The 22,314-nt window shown below is 43.2% G+C and overlaps 1 protein-coding gene across 1 annotated transcript; it reads left to right on the plus strand.

Annotated features, from left to right (window-relative positions):
* The first annotated feature begins 1,089 nt into the window (after positions 1-1,089).
* Positions 1,090-22,128, plus strand: LOC120038826 (phosphatidate cytidylyltransferase 2-like). The gene is made up of 13 exons (XM_038984452.1): positions 1,090-1,331; positions 4,294-4,436; positions 4,912-5,008; positions 5,616-5,713; positions 6,223-6,362; positions 7,553-7,611; positions 15,776-15,858; positions 17,988-18,075; positions 18,249-18,317; positions 18,409-18,561; positions 19,172-19,291; positions 19,566-19,669; positions 21,431-22,128. The coding sequence occupies exons 1-13, from the start codon at positions 1,266-1,268 to the stop codon at positions 21,552-21,554; spliced, it is 1,344 nt and encodes a 447-aa protein (XP_038840380.1). The 5' UTR covers positions 1,090-1,265; the 3' UTR covers positions 21,555-22,128.
* Positions 22,129-22,314: the final 186 nt, after the last annotated feature.

The following is a 22,314-nucleotide window of genomic DNA, read 5'->3' on the forward strand; positions in this document are numbered from 1 at the left end:
CTCCTGAGGAATCCCAGCCAAATTCTGCCACTGACAGACAGTACAGCAAGACATCACACCACCGTGCACCCAATACGTAATATAGCATGACTGGGCAAAGTCGGGTGCCACATATTGCAGGGGAAGCAACGCCACATACCACAGATCACAGATCACAAACACAACACTGCAGTCATAATGCAAGCATGAAATGTAACATGTTGCATACCTGCATCGCTATAGATTGGTTTATCTCTTTCAGCACTACAGGGGTATTTGATGAGTCATACATCTCAGTGCTGTGCTCCAGCATGGGCTACAGTGGTGAGAGGGTTCTCAATGGACTTACGCAAGAATCAAATGAAGTAACAAAAAAAACATTACTTCACAGTAGGCCTATTTCACATGAGCACTGATGTTTTTGTAGAAATGGTAGTTCATTCTTAGCCTACTTTCAGACTTTGAAGCTCTATGGATGACACTTTACTATAATAAACATTGAATATTAAGAGGAGAAAAGAGGGGAAACGCCCTGAAAAAACATAGCTTTTGTGTTTTGTCTGCAGTGCTGCTCTCCCTTCACTCTGACTCTGCAGGAAGCCATTAAGTATTTATACTGCTCTGTGCCCCTGTCACGCCACAGGGCTGAACACATCCCTGTGCTGCTGGGGAGGGAGAGGCACCCATGCACGCACGCACAAGCAAGCAAGCATGTACACACACACACACACCCACACAAGCAAGCACACACATGCACGCCACACAGTTCTCATTCAATACATTTGTGGGCCTTTGCTGCCACATAGCGTGCAAAATTCCAATTGCAAAACAAAAATATATCATTTTCAAAATGCCTCCAAGGTCAGCCGGGATAGATTAGATATAAATTCATTGTAACCCACTACCAGCAGCGTGATATATACATTAATGTATATGAAATCCGCAACCCAAAAACCATAACCAGCAGACCAACTCTGGAATTCATTCAACTCTAGACTAGACCAGACAAGAGAAAGTGGATTTTAAAGAGTGTTTCGCACCAAATGCAAAGCAACGTTACAAAACGTCAGAATGCAGAATGCAGCTCAGACCATTTAGCAACTTCGGGAAACGACTTTGTGGGAGGGGCAACGCAGTGAGAGGAACGTGCATCATCTGGGGCAAAGGATAATTTCTGTCGAACCAAACGGTTATATTTGTTATTTAGCAAGCTAGCAAAGGTTGTAAAATAGCTAGCAAGCTGTAACATACACTCCTCTGTAGTAGCTTGGACAAGAGTTGCACAAATGACAGAGCTACGGCACCGCGGAAAGACGGAAAACGACCTACAACATCAACAATCCGAAGACAAGGTACGGAGTGTTTATGGACTACCGTTTGGACAGACCCGCTAGCTAGCTAGCCAAGGGAAGAGAAACATGCGCTACATGCACATGATGCAGGGAGACCTTTCCACACATTATGATAGAGGCTATAAGTAATTATAGTAAATGTTTTAGCTAGTTAACTATATCTAGTGTAAAAGGGAAGTTAGCTAGTTGACCAGCCACGTCTGCAATTAATAAACATTTGCGCTAGCTTGCTATCAAAACATGGATAAAATGCTAACTAGGTAGCTAACAACATGCTATGGATGCTGATTTGCTGTTAACATTAGTTCTGGCATGGAAGGCACTCGTTTACTTCAGTGGTTAGCTGTTTAGCTATCTTATCTAACGTTAACGTTTGCCTGTGTTGCCAGGTCAAAGAGGGCAGCTAAAGTTGGGTAGCTAGCTATGTATTCAATTGATTAAATCGAGGATCGTTCCATGTCATTTCAGCAGGCCATAACACCCACCATCTCAGATTGTTCTGAAATCGTTTCTGTAGTTAGAAACCAGTATGATTAGTATTCACGCAATATTATTTTGTTTAAATATAATTTGATCTCTGAGAAAACAATGCACTTGATCAAATTATATTTGAACAAAATAATGTTGAAGATATGATAATCTTATCTGTCTCTATCAACAGAAACAATTTCAGAACAATCTGAGATGGTGGGTGCCATCCTCTTTTTTGTGCGTTTTGAGGTGGAACAACCTTCAATTTAGTCAAACTGCCTAGTTTTTCCAATGTATGGGTTGGATTTCAACTCATAAGTTAGCTAGGCTGAAATGAAAAGGCCAAACAACTCTGCAGGAAGGACAACCCACATACACATTTGTAGCCACATACAAATAGACTTCCACAACTTAGCTAGTGTGCACCAACAAACTAACATGGTCCAAGCACACCAAGACAGTCGTGAACAGGGCACAACAAAACCTATTCACCCCCAGGAGCGAAAAGATTTGCCGTGGGTCCTCAGATCCTCAAAATGTTCTACAGCTGCACCATTGAGAGTATCCTGACTGGTTGCATCACTACCTGGTATGGAAACTGCTTGGCCTCCGACCGCAAGGCACTAGAGGGTTGTGCGTACGGCCCAGTACATCACTGGGGCCAAGCTTCCTGCCATCCAGGACCTCTATACCAGGCGGTGTCAGAGGAAGGCCCTAAAATGGTCAGACTCCAGCCACCCAAGTTATAGACTGTTCTCTCTGCTACCGTATGGCAAGCGGTACCGGAGTGCCAAGTCTAGGTCCAAGAGGCAGCTTCTACCCCAAAGCCATAAGACTCCTGAACATCTAATCAAATGGCTACCCAGACTATTTGCATTGCCCCCTCTTTTATGCTGCTGCTACTCTCTGTTATTATCTATGCATATGTCACTTTAATAACTCTACCCATATGTGTACATATTACCTCATTTACCTCTACTAACCGGTGCCCCCGCACATTGACTCTGTACCAGTACCCCCTGTATATAGCCTCTTCATTGTTATTTTACTGCTGCTCTTTAATATATATATATTTTTTTATATATATATTTTTTAATGCCATTGTTGGTTAAGGGCTTGTAAGTAAGCATTTCACTGTAAGGTCTACACCTGTTGTATTTGGCGCACGTGACAAATAAAATCTGATTTGATGCCAGTTGTGGGCTCTTTTGAAGAAAGAAACACAGTTATATGTTAAAGTCAAGGGTCTTCATAAGTTCTAATAAAAATAGACAGTGCCCAGCTGCTTTGGTCTGTATTGCCTGTTCTCTAATTCGACACAGTTCCACTGTGGGGCTTTATTAGATTTTCAGTTTCACTCCACTTAGCCTTGCATTCCTGCTTCAGTAGAATGTAGTCCTGGGTTGCTAGGCATAGGGCCTTGCATTGTGGCTTTTGATCAGTAATTGACATTACCCCCAATTTGGGTTTGACTGATGAAGAGAAGGATAGTGTTAACAACTGTCAGGCAGGCCCCGTGCAGCTGTGTTGTGCTAGTGGTATAGAGCTGTGGTGCTGTGCTGTCTATGGTTCGGTTTAGAGTCATATGTCACTGTAGGAGTTCCCTGACAGCAGATGCAACTTTCCATGGAAAACAAGTTGTCTGTCATCTGCACCCTCAATTTTTTTGTTGTTGAAACCGTATGAGCGATGGTGAGCCAAATTTAGAAGAGTAGGCCTAGGCTTGCATGATTGGCAGGAGTCAAAAGACAAGGTAGAAAATAAATAGCATAGGCCTACATTACTTAACATGGTTGAATAAATCTTTTGCTTCTGATGTGAAACGGGAAAGAGTGTAGTGGTACTCTACACAGGAACCATGAAAATGGCCTCTTCAGTAGCAGGCGTGTTGTTTATGTGAAAGGAGGGGCTATTTTTAACCAAGTCATCCTGACTGACATGATATGGTCACCATGGAAACCAGCGAGCCTGGAGGATCCATCAGCTTGATGGCTACTGCTGTGTGTGTGTGTTTGCAACCAATATAGAAATAGTGTAGGCTAATAGCTATCCGTTGTGTTATTTGGAGGTTAGACAACAGTGTAACTTTGGTAGCGCCCGGGGGGGCAGAGGAGAGCGACAACGAGGACTTTACAGCAGTCTAGTGTCTGCTGTCTCCTGATAACACATTTGGTGGCTGTTGCCATGGAAAAGTAGAGGGTCATCCGGATTAATGCAGTTTCACGACAAAAGCTCTCAGAGCATCAAGGGGCAGACAGACATTGTGTAATATATTGATTACTCTGTCGCTATCAGACCTACATTTATCATGCAGAATATCCTAACACCAAATCAGGAAAGCTCTACAAGCTTGCTTGCAATGTTTTTATTCATTGACAAAAAAAATAGACCTAGAAAGGAAGTGGGAGAGCATTCCTCATAGGTAGCTAGCTGTGCTTATTTAAATTGTCTGACTCACTCTCTCCCCATCTCTGTCTGTCTCTGTCTCTAGGGATCTGAGAATGAGGGGAAAGCGGAGAAGGATGGGGCGTCTGACAGTGAGAGCAAGCCTGATACAGGGCACCCGGGGGTGCCTGTCACTGCTGATGACACCCCCGAGGTCCTCAACAAAGCCCTGTCTGGACTGTCCTCCCGGTAAATACTAACAAAATAACAGATTTCTATTTACTATCTTCTCATGGTAATCCCAACATCCAGTTTGGGAATTGTTTAGAACAAGGGAAAGATCATAGTTTCACAACACACGATATCTGCGTCCCACAGGGTTTGGGTTAAAAGTAGTGCCACTATATAGGGAATAGGGTGCCATTTGGGACAAAAGAAGCCTATTGCATTTTTTGTTGTTGTACTGTCTTCTGTTTGGTCCTCCTTCCTAACAACATCCTGCTGTTCAGTCATGGATAATTGAATGCTTATGAAACAGCACCTGATATACTCAATAGAACTATTGATCTGTGTCGGCCTATATTGACATTCTTTAGGAATCTGTTGGCCAGCAAATATTTTGTGCAACTGATATGGATGCTTATTGTTCCCCTCTTCATTTCACTGTGTTCATTTCACAATCTATTAAACACCGCATGCGGGTATTAACTGTGTGTGTTCTCAGATGGAAGAACTGGTGGGTGCGAGGGATCCTGACTCTGGCCATGATCTCCTTCTTCTTCTTCATCATCTACCTGGGCCCCATGGTGCTCATGTTGATTGTGAGTACTCCTCCTCCCTCCCCTAAGCCTCCTGTCAGTCCGGTTTGTTAGCCGGTCCCAAATCGCTCCCTTGGCCCTAACCCCTCGCCGTTTCCAGATCAGTAGGTTCAGGACAGGTAAAAGCAGTGCATCGGTGGCGCTTCTACCATGTTGCTAACGCACCTTACAGAGCTGCAGAAACAAAGCGTTAGGAGAGGGTAAGGGATTTAATTGGGTCTGTCTGTTTCTGTCTGTCCTTTAATAGTTTCAGGTTCAGAGTGTAGGTCAGTGGAAATAACATGCTCTCCTTTAATGCTCTGTTGGACTTGCTGGGAAGGAGAAAGCATGCGGCCACATCCAGACACTGCAGGAACTAAATCGACAACACAAAAACTCTAAATGGTCATAGTACAAGACATGTCCAAATGTGTATGATTAAATTAAATGTTTTTGGGCGATGAGGAATCATACACAGACCAGATGCTGTTGTCAGAGCGATATCAAATGTGTGGTAGGGGAAGTCCATGTAGTTGATACCAACACTCAGACAGTCATCGGCACACCTCAGTAATTTATTACAGACCTGTTGTATCGTTGCAGTAATATTGGATTATCTGTCTCTGCCCAGGTGCTGTGTGTGCAGATCAAATGCTTCCAAGAAATTATCCACATCGGTTACAGTGTGTACCACTCCTACCACCTGCCCTGGTTCAGAACGTTGAGCTGGTGAGACACACACACACACACACAGTTCTATGTCTGTGTTTAAGGTTACACTGCAACTAACCATTTGGCCACCCAAAATAATGAATTGCATGTTTTATTTCATTGCAGACTTCCTGAGATTTTTTGGTCTTGGTAATGTTTACCCACTTTACAGTGTTTATCTAGCTTATTAAACCAATCAGCAGATGGACTATATCATGTTAGTTAGCTGATCAAATTGAGTATATAGAGGTGTAGTCTTTAACCAATGTAGTGGTGATGGTATTTGTAGTATGATCGCTCAGTGGTCTCCTGCCATTCACATTGCACTATGTTGGAAAAACCTGGTGAAAAGCTCTTAACATTATTGATGTAAATATTGAACCCACAAAGTCCCTTAATGGCTTCAGATACATGCAGAGTTCACCATTACACCAGACTTTTCTAGACTGGAGTGCATAGTGCAGTTGATCTGTGTTGCAACAGTTCTGACCTCACCTTCCTCCTTCCCCTCATCATCCCCCCCCCAGGTACTTCCTACTGTGTGTGAACTATTTCTTCTACGGAGAGACGGTGACGGACTACTTCTCTAATCTGGTGCAGAGGGAGGAGCCGTTGCGCATCCTTAGCAAATACCACCGCCTCATCTCCTTTGCCATGTACCTCACTGGTGAGGCTGTGGCTCAAGTTCTAACTAGCTTCCTTTCCTTGTGTTTTCCTTCCTGATCACTGATCTGGCCAGGCAGGATATATGGAAATCGATCTAGTGCTTTCAGGGAGTTTTGAGTGAGACGGGAGGGTGTTGCTTTTAGTGTCAACTTTTAGTGTTGCTTTAGTCACTGTTGAAGCTTCTGCAATTTCTATCAGTTTTTACCTGACTAAGGGTTTGGTACAAGTTTTTTTTTAAATGGTTAGTTTCAGACGGCAGATCCACTGTGCTTCACTTGCTCCTCCCGCTTTCACTCAGTCAGTGCAGCACTATGGCAGTTAATGGCAGGAGGATGTGGTAAAGGCAGGCAGCACTTGACTCGCTAACGGCTGTTTCTGACTGCATGATCACACCTCGACTCCGTGCCTCAAGGTGAGAGGAAAGTAAATACCCACCCCTCCTTCGTTCACTTCTCCCTTTGGGTACATTTAAAAACCAGGCCAGGTCGTTTACTGTAGAAATGCTGGCAGGAAAAGGCTTTAAGGTAATCGGGCCATCTCCCCAGTGCCAGATAATATAGAATGAGCTCACAGGGTCAACTAGTTCTATAAAGACACTCGCAGAACACTGTGTGCTTTGTTCTAGCCTGGCCCCAGATCTGTTTGTGACGTGGCTGCCACAATGACCATGGAAGTTGGCAAGATGGCACAAACGGATCTGGGACCAGGCTAGCTTTGTCCTTCTCTGATGAAGCACATCTAACAAAATAATGTGAATTGAATGGATGTCTTGCCATCCAATATTCAGATGTCCAAGTTGTCCTAACTGGATTATGGTCACATTGGCTTGATCTAATTTGTTTGATTCAGTAAAAGCCTCTTACTCAGAAGGCTGTCTTCTTACTCTGCTTTGGGGAAGAATAGAATTCTTGGAACTGTAAGAAATGAAGAGTTCGATGCTGCACATTCACGTGATTGTATTTTTTATCTGTTACTGACTTTGGCAGGCGTTTAACCTCAGAACCCAGAACCAAATTGTCATTTATGCGTCACTGAAGATTGAGTTTGTGATTGAACATGGCTAGGATGATTTACAAGGATGCAGTTACCGGTCCTCAGTTTGAAAGCAAAGAATGACAATAACCACTAAAAAAAGGCTGACCCCATAATGCTTTGTTGACTTGTTTCCTCTCTTCTTTGTGTTTTTTGCAGGTTTCTGCATGTTTGTGCTGAGCCTGGTGAAGAAACACTATCGCCTGCAGTTCTACATGGTGAGTGTTTGTGTGCATGTGTTGCGTAGTGTATTGGGCATAGTGTTTGTGTGTTCTGTATTATATGAGCCTTCTTCCTCTTGGCTACTATTAAGTTATTGATGTGTCCCGGCCTAAAAACGTGTAAGCCCTCCAACAGTGTTCTGGGTCCATTCCAGGACATAAGGCCAGGGCCTCATCCACAGCAGTGGTTCTTCTCTCCACCACATTCCTGCTTTCAACTTACTCTTGAAAGTTGTAATAGCAGAATGCACAAGGTTCCCCAATGCTGTAATGGGGGCCTGAGGGGAAAAGGTTTGGGAACCCCAGATCTACAGTAACTTCAGAAAGTATTCATACCCCTTGACTTTCTCCACATTTTATTGTTACAACCTGAATTTAAAATGGATTCAATGTATTACTATTTTTTTCACTGGCTTACACACATTACCCTATAATGTCAAAGTGGAATTATGTTTTTTGACATTTTTACTAATTTAAATTGAAAATCTGAAATATCTTGAGTTAATAAGTGTTCAACCCTTTTGTTATGTCAGGCCTAAATAAGTCCAGGACAAAAAATATTCTTACCAATTTATTTTAGGATAAGGCCTGTTTTTTTGTTGGAAGCCAGAAGGAGGCTAGTATCAGCTACATTTATTCCTATACTAGACTATGGTGATATTTTATATATAATTGCTTCTGCTCAGTGTTTGAGATCAATTGGCACCCTTTACCATGGAGCATTGAGATTTATTTTAAACTGTAAAACCATTACGCACCACTGCACTTTATATACCAGGGTTGGCTGGCCTTCTCTAGTCACTCGTAGGCTCAGTCAATGGTGTACTTTTATTTACAAAGCCATTTTGGGTTTACTACCATTTTATTTGGGCCTTTTTATTCTCCAGAAATGTGATGGTACTCTCTTTGTTCTCAGGACTTTATTCTGCTAACTGTTCCAAATGTCCGAACTGAGTTTGGTAAAAGGGCTTTTATGTACTCAGCGCCACCGGTTTGGAGCACCTTACAAAATACTTTCAAACTGGAAGAACTTGTCCTGATTGGTGTTTTTAAATAGTTGAAGGTTTTTGAGGCTGATTCCTTGACCTGTCAATATTTTTAATTGTTTTATGACTTTGTTATACTCCTGTGATTTCTATAGTTTTTGTTAGATTACATGTAGTTTTTCATGTTGTCTGTCTAATTGTGCAATGACTTGGTGCTGCCTATCTTGGCCAGGACACTCTTGAAAAAGAGATTTCAAATCTCAATGTGCCCTTCCTGGCTAAATAAAGGTAGAATAAAACAAGTCACACAAGTTGGATGGACTCTGATGATATATGCAGAAAGGTTGAAAACAGACATTGAATATCCCTTTGAGCATGGTAAAGTTATTCATTATACTTTGGATAGGGTATCAATACATCCAGTTACTGCAAAGATACCGGCGTACTTCCTAACTCAGTTGCCGGAGAGGAAGGAAGCCACTCATGAATTTCACCATGAGGCCAATGGTGACAATTGATATCCAATTGGTAGTCAGTCTTGTCCCTTCGCTGCAACTCCACTACGTACTCGGTAGAGAGCCATGCGTCCTCCGAAACACGACCCTGCCAAGCCGCACTGCTTCTTGACACACTGCTCGCTTAACCCGGAAGCCAGCCACACCAACGTGTCAGAGGAAATACCGTCCAGCTGGCGACCAAAGTCAGCTTGCATGCGCCTGGTCCGCCACGAGTTGCTAGAGCGCGATGGGACAAGGAAATCCTGGCCGGCCAAATCCTCCCCTAACCCAGACGTCGCTGGGCCAATTGTGCGCCGCCTCATGGGTCTCCCGGTCACGGCCGGCTGTGACACAGCATGGGATTGAACCCGGGTGCCTTAGACTTCTGCGCTACTCGGGAGGCGGCAAATGGAGACTCTTAAACAGTTAGAGTTAAATGGCTGTGATAGGAGAGCAGAGGATGGATCAACAACATTGTAGTTACGCCACAATACTAACCTAATTGACAGAGTGAAAAGAAGGAAGCCTGTACAGAATACAAATATTCCAAAACATGCTTCCTGTTTGCAACAAGGCACTAAAGTAATACTGCAAAAAATGTGGCAAAGCAATTCACTTTTTGTCCTGAATACAAAGTGTTATGTTCGGTGGAAATCCAATACAACACATTACTGAGTACCATCATATCTTCATATTTTCAAGCATAGTGGTGGCTGCATCATGTTAAGGGTATGCTTGCAATCATTAAGGACTGGGAAATGGGAAACTGAATGGTGCTAATCACAGACCGAGTTAGATTTTCAAGCAGAGTTCAGTCAAAACTATGGCAAGACTTTTGCTATCTAGCAATGATCAACAACCAATTTGACAGAGCTTGAAGAATTTTGATCAGCAAATGTTTCACAATCCAGGTGTTGAAATCTCTTAGACTTACCCAGAAAGACTCACAGCTGTAATCGCTGCCAAAAGTGATTATAACATGTATTGACTCAGGGGGTTGAATACAAGATTATATTAGTGTTTTATTTTTCAATGTTAGTATTTTTCTTCCACTTAGACAATTGTTTTTTGTGTAAATCGATGGCAAAGAATGACCATTAAATCAATTTGAATCCCACTTCGTAACACAACAAAATTAGGAAAAAAAGGTGTGTGAATACTTTCTGAAGGCACTTTATCTGCTGCCTTTCTCACACACACGCATAGCTAGAAGCTTTGTATTCTGGGCTCTGGCTTGACCATGTAAGGCAGTGACAGAGCTGAGTGCTGCAAGGAAAACCCGTGCATTCGGAAAGTATTCAGACCCCTTGACTTTTTCCACATTTTGTTACATTACAGCCTTATTCTAAATTGATTAAATTGTTTTTTTCCCCTCATTAATCTACACACACTACCCTATAATGACAAAGCAAAACCAGTTATTTTTTAGAAATGTTTGCAAATGTATATTAAAAAATAACTATCACATTTACACAAGTATTCAGACCCTTTACTGGGTACTTTGTTGAAGCACCTTTGGCAGCGATTACAGCCTCGAGTCTTCTTGGGTATGACGCCACAAGCTTGGCACACCTGTATTTGGAGAGTTTCTCACATTCTTCTCTGCAAATCCTCTCAAGCTCTGCGTGTATTCCGAGACTCGAGGCTATTTCTTGTCCCAGTATTCCGCTTAACGAAGGTTGAAGCCTGCTTGACAGATGCTAAGGTACCAAATTAGTTTTTCAGTGGAGCCCTTTTTGTCTGGAGAAATAAATTACCGGTTTCTAGAGCTGTAGGATCTGTATCTACTACGCTTTGTTTCGGGACAATCTGGATCACTCATAGTTCCAATGCGGCAATTGTTTCCTTACTGAGGATTATAGGCTTGATGTTGCTTCCTTGATCACGCAGTTCGCCAGCCTTCGTAAGAAACTGGAGAAAACGCAGAGTGGAATGTGTACATTTTCTAAGCCGGTGGCTGGATGGCGTTCACGCTTGTTGGATGCCTTGTTTGTCGTTATCTGACTTGCGGGTGTTGCCCGGAGCTCCCCATTCAGTTGAAGGAGCACAGCAAGAGGAGCAAGGCAATTAACGATGGTCACATGTCACAAGCCGTGGAAGTCGAAGACAGCGGCCCCCCGCAAAGCAGTCTAAACTCCCAACGGGAGGCCCAGAGTGGATTCAAACAAGGAATAGTTTCGCCGTCCTGGAGCCTGAGCTTCCTGCACTTTCGTCGCTTCGGGTGTCTGCGGCCACAGTGCCGCCTACTACGATTTCGAAGTCGACGTCGGCAACCTTCAGCCCTGCTCTGGATCGAGCGGGGCTTCTCCATCTGTCAGATGCCTGCAACGGGCTCACGTTATCCTGCCTCTCGCCCATCCATAAAGGGTTCTCCGAATCCTGTGAAGCGTGGGAGTGGGCAGATTTCCTCGTCCTTCTCGCCAGCTGTTATTTTTGGGGAGCTCCATGGTAAGAAATGTGACCGCTCCTGGTGCAAAAACAATGTCCTATCCCGGAGCTCGAGTAAATCACATTACTAAGCTGCTCCCGAATGTACTACGTCAGGACATAGAATCGATTTCCATCGTAGTCCATGTGGGTTTCTAATGAAACGGCAGCTCTGAACAGTTGAAACTGGATTTTAAAGAGCTGATTGACTCTCTGCTAGACACTAACAAAAGACCCATCATATCTGGCCCTGTGCCCCTTCTGAATCGTGGCATTGAATGCTTTAGCAGGATTCTTTCTCCTCACAACTGGCTACGTGATTATTGCAGCTCAGTGGGTGTAACCTCTGACAATTTCGATACCTTTTGGAAACAAAACACGTTTTTATAAGGAGGATGGGATCCACCCAAATCATTTAGGTTCCTTAATCCTTTCACCGCATTATAAGGCTGCATTGAGACAATGACTTATCAATGACCCCAGCTCAGCAAATCCCTACCATTGTGACGCAGAATTGCCATAATGCTTCAGCAAATGTACATTACACCAGGGGCGTTGGTAGATACAATGTAACTAACCTAATTTATGTCCCTCTAACTGCCCTGAAAGTCTCTGCTGATCCTACAGCTATTGTATGCTGTAATCATGTGCGTATGAACCAGAAATGTGCTTGAAAGCGGTATCCAGATCCATTGGCTGTAGTGATCATAATATAGTAGCAATATCTAGGAAAACCAAAGTTTGTAAGACGTCGTACAATAAGTTTTGTAGTGACTCCTATGTTGATTTTAAATATTTGTTGGTCCATGGTGTGTAATGAGCAAACAGACGCTGCACTTGACCCATTTATGAAATTGTTTATTCCAGTAACTAATAAGCATGCACCCATAAAGAAAATGACTGTGAAAACTGTTAGATCCCTTTGGATTGATGAAGTATTGAACATTTGTATGGTTGAGAGGTAAGAGGCAAAAGGAATGGCAAATAAGTTTGGCTGCACAAAACAAATGGCAAGCAAATTGCAAAATCATGTGAGTAAACTGAATAAAAAGAAGAAACTACACGATGAAACAAAGATAAATAACAAAGAATGATAGTGAAAAGCTTTGGAGCACCTTAAATTACATTTTGGAGAAAAAATGCAAACTCAGCTCTATCATTCATTGACTCACCTCATTCATCACAAAACCAACTGATATTGCCAACTACTTCAATGATTTTTTTTCCATAGCCAAGATTAGCAAACTTAGGGGTGACATGCCAGCAACAAACACTGACACTACACATCCAAGTATATCTGAACAAATTATGAAAGGCAAGCATTGTAATTTTTAATTTCGTAAAGTTATTGTCTATCAACAATGACAAACCACCGGGGTCTGACAACTTGGATGGAAAATTACAGAGGATAATAGCGGACGATATTGCAACTCCCATTTGCCATATTTTCAATTTAAGCCTACTTACTAGAAAGTGTGTGCCCCCAGACTTGGAGGGAAGCAAAAGCAATTTAATTTATTTCTAAAACTAAAAGCATTGTAAATAATAAATACAATTTGGGACAAATCATTCACTAAACCCTAAACCTCAACTAAATCTTATAATAAATAATGTGGAAATTAAGCAAGTTGAGGTGACTAAACTGCTTAGAAGTAACCCTGGATTGTGAACTGTCATGGTCAAAACATATTGATACAACAGTACCAAAAAGATGGGGAGAAGTCTGTCCGTAATAAAGCGCTGCTCTAACTCCTTAACAGCACTATCAACAAGGCAGGTCCTACAGGCCTAGTTTTGTCACACCTGAACAACTGTTCAGTTGTGTGGTCAGGTTCCACAAAAAGGGACTTAGGAAAATGTGCAATTAGTTCAGACCAAGGCAGCACGGCTGGCCCTTGGACGTACACAGAGATCTAATAATATGCATGTCAATCTCTCCTGGCTCAAAGTGGAGAGCTTGACTTCATCACTACTTGTATTTATGAGCGGTATTGACATGTTGAGTGCACCGAGCTGTCTGTTTGAACTACTGGCGCTCAGCTCGGCTACCCATACATACCCCACAAGACATGCCACGAGGTCTCTTCAAGTAACTGATGCAAGCAGTAAAATTTAGATGAAAGATAAAAAAATACACCTTATGGAACAGCGGGGACTGTGATTCCACACAAACATAGGAACAGACACATGCATACCCTCACACGATAACATATGTGCTATACACACATGGATTTTGTACTGTAGATTAGTGGTGGAGTAGGTGCCTGCGGGGGACATGGTGTGTTGGGAAATCTGTTCATGTATTGTAATGCTTTTAAAATTGTATAAACTGCCTAAATTTTGCTGAACCCCAGAAAGAGTAATGGGGATCCATAATAAATACAAATGTTGAATGGGGAGCGTCACTGCATAGCTTTTTTTCAGGTCATTCGGAGACTTGTCCCGAAGCCACTACTGTGTTGTCATGCTGTGTGCTTAGTGTCGTTGTCCTGTTGGAAGGTAAACCTTTGCCCAAATCTGAGGCCCTGAGTGCTCTGGAGCAGGTTTTCATCAAGGATCTCTCTATACTTTGCTCCGTTCATCTTTCCCTTGATCCTGACTATTTTCCCAGGCCCTGCCACTGAAAAATATCCCAACATCATGATGTTGCCACCACCATGCTTCACCGTAGGGATGGTGCAAGTTTTCCTCCAGGTGGGACCTTTAGCATTTAGGACAAAGCGTTCAATCTTGGTTTCATCAAACCAGAGAATCTTGTTTCTCATGGTCAGTCCTTTAGGTGCCTTTTTGGAGTGGCTTCCGTCTGGCCACTTTACCATAAAGGCCTGATTTGGTGGAGTGCTGCTGAGATTGTTGTCCTTCTAGAAGGTTTTCCCATCTCCACAGAGGAACTCTGGAGCTCTGTCAGTGACAATTGGGTTCTTTGTCACCTCCCTGACCAAGGCCCTTCTCCCTCGATTGCTCAGTTTGGCCGGACGGCCAGCTCTAGAAAGAGTCTTGGTGGTTCCAAACCTCTTCCATTTAAGAATGATGGAGGCCACTGTGTTCTTGGACCTTCAATACTGCAGATTTGTTTTGCTACCCTTCCCCAAATCTGTGCCTCGACACAATCCTCTCTGAGCTCTACAGACAATTCCTTCGACCTGATGGCTTGGTTTTTGGTCTGACTTGCACTGTCAACTGTGGGACCTTCTATAGACCGGTGTGTGTGTGTGCCTTTCCAATTCATGTCCAATCAATTTAATTTACCACAGGTGGACTCCAATCAAGTTGTAGAGCTCAAATATGAGTTTCATAGCAAAGGGTCTGAATACCTATGTAAATAAGGTATTTTTTATACATTTGCAAACACTTCTAAACCTGTTTTCGCTTTGTCCTCGTGTGTAGATTGATGAGAAACTATTTATTTAATCAATTTTAGAATCAGGCTGAAACGTTACAAAATGTGGAAAAGGTTAAGGGGTCTGAATACTTTCCGAATGCACTGTACACTGCAGTAACACATCAATTAGTGAGAGGGAGTGAGCTCTAAACACTGCATCAAAGCTAAACTGCCACACACTGACTGGCCTGAGGACTTCTTTTACAGCGGTATTTAAATTTGACCCATTTAATCAAATGTATTTATAAAGCCCTTTTTACATCAGCCAATGTCACAAAGTGCTGTACAGAAACCCAGCCTAAAACCTCAACCGGCAAGCAATGCAGCTGTAGAAGCACGGTGGCTAGGAAAAACTCCCTAGAAAGGCCGAAACCTATAGAGGAACCAGGCTCTGAGGGGTGGCAAGTCCTCTTCTGGCTGTGCGGGGTGGAGTTTATAACAGAACATGGCCAAGATGTTCAAACATTCATAGATGACCAGCAGGGTCAGATGAGGTCCGGAGTACTGCTGGTTTTCTATTCTACCTAATAATTAATTGCACCCACCTGGTGTCCCAGGTCTAAATCAGACCCTCATTAACGGACAGGGGTGGGGTTTAAGCAGTGGAACTGACTTCGAGGTCCAGATTTGAATGCGAGGGGTTCTAGGATATGTTTGTGTTGTTGCAAAGACCCCAGAGCAATGATGACACACCTATCAGTAAGGATTGCTCTGCCAAATGCCATTCACGTCATTAACACTTTGGCCACATGTCTGTGTAATTTTCTTCCAACTTTTTGGTTCCTTGATATCACTTTTCTATAGAGATCCTATACTACACGATCTTAAGACAATATATATGTATGTAATTCTGTTTTTCTCCCTGCCAGTTTGGCTGGACTCACGTAACTCTGCTGATCGTTGTGACCCAGTCCCACCTCATCATCCACAACCTGTTTGAGGGAATGATCTGGTAAGGAATGTCCCTGTCTCTTTCTCTCTCACATGCGCACACACAGCCCACAACACATAGCACATGACTATTGTAAACAGCAATGCTAGTCAGATCTCTGACCGCTAGTTGGTTTCCACTGTATGCGAGGGCAAATTCAGTCAGTGATTGTGTCCTAAATTGGCTATATAGGGACTAGGGTGTCATTTGGGACATACCCATTTGGGACATACATGGGAGTGTCTTCATTCAGCCCACTCTTTCCGTTCTGTACAGTGGGAGGTAGAGGTCTTCACGGGCTCGTTCCCGAACAGACCTGGTCGGATCCAGACCCGGTCCCATCGGATCTGAGTGATGGAACAGCAGAAAATAAACGTTTTAAGCAATTTTACAGGGATTGCCCCCCCCCCCCCCGTTTTTTCTTCTTCTCAATTTTTGCCTAAAATGACATACCTAAATCTAACTGCCTGTAGCTCAGGCCCTGAAGCAAGAATTTGCATATTCTTGGAACCATTTGAAAGGAAACACATTGAAGTTTGTGGAAATGTGAATTGATTGTAGGAGAATATAACACAATAGATCTGGTAGATGAAAATACAAAGAAAACAACCTTTTTTTTCTACCACCATCTTTGAAATGCAACAGAAAGGTCCCAAATCTAGGGATCCATCACTCTGGTTGTAATTCTGATGGTGTTCACAAGAGAGCATCGGTGTATGTGCCAAGTTTCAGACTGAGAACTTGAAGTATGAGCAAGCTACATGAGATTTAGTGTGAAGTCACCCAGGTACATTTTGGCAAATCGTGAAGGACACATTTTACATTTATAACTTGGACTAAGTTCAGCATTTGCAAAACACCCAGTTTTCATAACTCTCCATATTCTTGCAGTTTTTGTCCAAAAGGAAAAGGCTTGCTGTCGCACAAGGTTTCTGTTGCATACTCCTGTAAAGCCCAGCTCATTGGCTATCTAGCTAGCTTTGTTTGACCCCGATTGGTGCTTATTTGACAAAGTTATAGTCAATCAAGTGAAGACCGCCCGTGTCATCGGCGTGCCATGAAGGCGTTGCTCTCTGACCAAATTTGGTGTCCTATAGGATATACTACACTCCTAATGATATAGTGAAGTCTGGTTACTTTCTAGGATCTATGAGTAATAAATACAAACGTAATTTGACTGGTTGAAACAACATTTAGGGTTAGATTTTCACAGATTCCTTTCTTTGCAAATTGAACGATCGTGCATGCTATATGGACCTTTTTAGGATATGAAAAAGGATTTTATCTAACAAAATGACACTTCATGTTATCTCTGGGACCCTTGATGATAAATCAGAGCAAGATTTCAGAATGTAAGTACACATTTCACCTTCAGAGGTGAATTTATCAAACCTATCGTGGTGAAAAGTGTTTTGTTGTTAGGAGCTCTCCTCAAACAATAGCATGGCATTTTTTCACAGTAATAGCTACTGTAAATTGGACAGTGCAGTTATATTAACAAGAATTGAAGCTTTCAGCCGGTACACACTTGTATGTACCGATATCTGTTGTTTCTCTAAAATGTGCGATCATGACACACGGCGCTACATGATTTACAACTGTCCCGTTGACTGAACGCCTATCCATAAGAAGTTAAACGCTTTGTGATTGGACGGCAACACGCTCCACTCTCGTGAAAAGCAGTTATAACATTTCTCTACTGCAGCAGTCGCGTTCAGATCTGTACGGTCATACGGTCAGTCCAGTTTACACATACCCAAGACCAGTGACAATCTGATCCAGATCCATGACATTTATTTCGAATTCTGGATCCGGACCCGCTCGGGTCCCACGTCAGTTCTCGGTTATTCGGGTACAGGTGGATCCGTGAAGACCTCTAGTGGGAGAACCGACTGCGGAGTGATAAATACTATTAGCTGATGTAATTGTGACTGGCGCTATAACCATGTGATGGAAATAAGTGCATTAGGGAGTTAGGTTGGTCCACGCTAGGGGCTTGTTACAGAACATTCAGGGAAAGTGACTGTGTAGAAGAGACTTGCTCTGTCTCTTGTAAATACTTGTCTGCTCTATGCACAACGTATCTATGCACGACACTCCATTGAATATGCCCCAGTTGTTGATACCAGTTCCTCTCCTTCTCTGTCTAGGTTCATCGTGCCCATCTCCTGTGTGATCTGCAATGACATCATGGCCTACATGTTTGGCTTCTTCTTTGGACGTACTCCACTCATTAAGGTTAGCAAGACTGGCACTGTCAGCCACACAGCTATGGTCAACATCAACAGGCAACATAGCGATCCTATGAATATGTAATGTGTATGTTGCATCTTCCAAGGCTTGTGGCATTTTGCAAAAGGGATACCATTTGAATGCTCTTTAATACGTTAACGTGACTGTGTTCCGTGCAGCTGTCTCCTAAGAAAACCTGGGAGGGCTTCATTGGTGGATTCTTTTCGACTGTTGTGTTTGGGATCCTGGTAAGAAATTGCCATAACTATGTGCAGAAGTTTGTATTTAAATTCCCCTATTAGTCCTATTATCTTACTCCCTTTCTCCTCCTCTATCCAGTTGTCCTATGTGATGGCGGGCTACAGCTTCTTTGTGTGTCCGGTGGAGTTTAACAGCGACCATAATAGTTTCGAGGTGGACTGTGAACCCTCTGACCTGTTCCAGCTGCAGGACTATGCCCTGCCTGCCGCCCTCGAGTCCCTCACTGGATGGGTGAGTGATCTGTCCTCTCTCTGTCTGGTTGGCTGGTCTCTGCTTATGATCTCTGTCTGGTCTAAGTGGCCCCAGAGAGAACATTTTTACATTTTTTTTTTGTTAATTTTGTGCAATTCTACAAATGTTTGACATGGGGTGTAGAGAAAATGTTGCTGTTTTAAAGCTAGTTTGCTCCAATTATACACATTTTGCTATTGGGCGGAGAGAAGATTTGCAGTTTTTAATATGATATCTGAGTGAGACTGACTAACAAAATCAATGGGGGCCCCACAGGCTTTAATTTGACCTTGATTACTACGAGTCTAGCTGGCCGCTAGACTAATTTACCAATCTAAAAAATGTTAGCCGACATGGGCTGAGTGACTATCAGTGACCGACATAACAAGAGAGAAACTGTTTTGATACACATCCAAATTTTGAAATCGCACCTGATGTATTCTACTATTCTAAGTTGAGACCCAGACTGAGTTCAAAAAAAGAAATACATTGATTCGAAGGCCTTCAAAACAGTTCCCTGTCCTAAATCATGTCTCCTTATTTTTCCTATTTTTGTAGAAACTGTTTGACCATATGTGAGACCAGTTTAACGTCTCTCCTCTCTCTCCAGCCCACACTGCGCCTCTACCCATTCCAGCTCCACAGCATCTCTCTGTCTGCCTTTGCTTCCCTCATGGGACCTTTCGGAGGCTTCTTTGCCAGCGGCTTTAAGAGGGCCTTCAAGATCAAGGTGACTGTCAGAACACCTCGCCACAGTTGACTTACTAGAATTGAGTAGCCTTAGTTGGCCGTGCTCATGATCTATGCTTCCGGAACCACTTGGTTGTTTCACCTTAGTTTGTGATCCACTGCAGTTTCACGCAGGCTCTGCATTGACTTACTTTTGACTTTGTGTGAGCAAAGGGTCTCTGCAGTGCACCAGCTGTGTGTCATGTTGTCCTTTGCTCTGATGCCCTATTGCTCTGATGTCACCATGTTCGTCTGGCCTGTTGTTGTTATTCCAGGACTTTGCCAACACAATTCCCGGTCACGGTGGCATCATGGACCGCTTCGACTGCCAGTACCTCATGGCTACGTTCGTCAACGTCTACATCGCCAGCTTCATCAGGTAACTAGCTAGAACACCACAGGCGTATTAACTGCTTTGGCTGACAATGCTGATGTGTTAACAGGTGTAAAAATATATAATTATATTTAAGTAATACGGTGCGAGGGGATGTGGTATATGCTCCCCAAGAACACAATGGCCTCCATTCTTAAATGGAAGAAGTTTGGAACCACCAAGACTCTTCTTAGAGCTGGCTGCCCGGCCAAACTGAGCAATCGGGGGAGAAGGACATTGGTCAGGGAGGTGACCAAGAACCCGATGGTCACTGACAGAGCTCCAGAGTTCCTCTGTGGAGATGGGAGAACCTTCCAGAAGGACAACCATCCCTGCTGCACTCCACCAATCAGGCCTTTCTGGTAGAGTGGCCAGGCAGAAGCCACTCCTCAGTAAAAGGCACCTGACAGCCCACTTGGAGTTTGCCAGAAGGCATGCGAAGCAAGATTCTCTGGTCTGTTGAAACCAAGATTGAACTCTTTGACCTGAATGCCAAGCGTCACGTCTGGAGGAAACATGACACCATCCCTACAATGAAGCGTGGTGGTGGCAGCATGCTGTGGGAATGTTTTTCAGCGGCAGGGATTGGGAAACTAGTCAGGATTGAGAGAAAGATGAACAGAGCAAAGTACAGGGAGATCCTTGATGAAAACCTGCTCAGGACCTGAGACTGGACGGTTCACCTTCTAACAGGACAACGACTGTGTGCTTAGGCACACAGCCAAGACAATGCAGGTGTAGCTTTGGGACAAGTCTCAATGTCCTTGAGGCCCAGTCAGGGCCCGGAATTGTAGCATCATACCCAAGACTCGAGGCTATAATCTCTGCCAAAGGTGCTTCAACAAAGTACTGAGTAAGGGGGCTGAATACTTATGTAAATGTGAAATTTCAGTTTATGTTTAATACTTTTGCAAAAATGTATAACCTGTTTTTGCTTTGTCATTATGGGGGTAGAATTTTTTTATTTTTGAATTTGGCGTTAATGTAACAAAATGTGGAAAAAGTCAAGGAGTCTGAATACTTTCCGAATGCCATGTTTATCAAAAACCCCAGAGGTGCCTTATTGCTATTATAAACTGGTTACCATCATTTGAACTACTGGCGCACAGCTCGGACACCCATGCATACCCCACAAGACATGCCACGAGGTCTCTTCACAGTCCCCAAGTCCAGAACAGACTATGGAAGGTGCACAGTACTAAATAGAGCCATGACTACATGGAACTCTATTCCACATCAAGTAACTCATGAAGCAGTAAAATTAGATTTAAAAAGAAAAAACAGATAAAAAATAATAATAATAATAATTCTGGAACAGCGGGGACTGTGAAGTAACACAAACATAGGCACAGACACGTACACATGGATTTTGTACTGTATATATGTGGTAGTGGTGAACTGGGGGCCTGATTGCACAGTCTGTGAATGTATTGTAATGTTTTTAAAATTGTATAAACTGCCTTAATTTTGCTGGACCCCAGAAAGAGTAGCTGCTGTCTTAATAAATACAAATACAACAGTAAAAATAAAAGTTGTTATACCTGTGGTATATGGTCTGATATACCACAGCTGTCAACCAATCAGCATTCAGGGCTCCAGCCACCCAGTTTATAATTTGTAATTCTCTTCCAGTGGATCTGCTCTATTGTATAGAGACATGAGCTGCAGCCTCAACCAGTTTGACTAACCAGGCCTTTCTTGGAGACATCTTTGTGCTGTCAAAATATCGCCCTGTATGTGATCCGTTGTGTAATCTTCTGTCTCCAGGGGCCCTAACCCTGCCAAGGTGGTCCAGCAACTCCTAGCCCTGCGCCTGGACCAGCAGCTCCACATCTTCAACTCCCTTAAGACCCACCTGACAGAGAGGGGTCTGCTGGAGGAGGAAGCCTAGTGCCCCCACGGTCAGGCCCAGGGCTGGGTCACCCTACTGGGGCCAGGGGGGCAGCCCCCTGGCACCAGAAAGCCCTGGAGGTGTGGTGCTTGTGGGAGAAAATAACTCCAGCCTTTGGGTCATTCCATTTTGTGTGTGTGTGTACATTATGACAGTGTGTCCTCAGCTGTTTTCCTCCAGTGTTTCAGGTTGTCTGTGAGTTACTGTACCTGTTTATTTAGTCATGTCAGCCATATTATCTACAACAGAGTGATGCCACTTTGTGTACCACAATGAGGTCAAATGTACATTTCCACATGTATACAGGATATTCTATACCTTTAGTGTGTGTGAATATTTCTTGATACATATATATTTTTTGTGTTTTAATGCACTGCTCAACATACTCACACTGTATTGTCCTCATCCTGTCACCATGCCTGTTTTATTTGCTTCATTCATTGTAATAATTGTTTGTATTTATAGTATTGGTGGTTGAGTTTTTACATTGGCATCTTCCATTAAATCTGTGTTTTGTCTATGTGCATTTTACCCCGCAGAGATTCACTCTGCTATTGGCACATGTCATGCTGCATATGTGTGTTTCTCTCTGGTTCCCAAATGGCACTCTATTCCCTATACACTACACTACTTTTGAGCAGAGCCCTATTGGCCCCCCTGGTCAAAAGTAGTGCACTATAAAGGGTGTCATTGTAGCCACTCATGCTTCACCTGCAGTTTTGTTCACACCCAGCCAAATGGTGTATGTGGTGTCATGTGG

This window comes from Salvelinus namaycush, chromosome 1 (genome assembly GCF_016432855.1).
Source record: "Salvelinus namaycush isolate Seneca chromosome 1, SaNama_1.0, whole genome shotgun sequence".
Classification (NCBI taxonomy): Eukaryota; Metazoa; Chordata; class Actinopteri; order Salmoniformes; family Salmonidae; genus Salvelinus; species Salvelinus namaycush.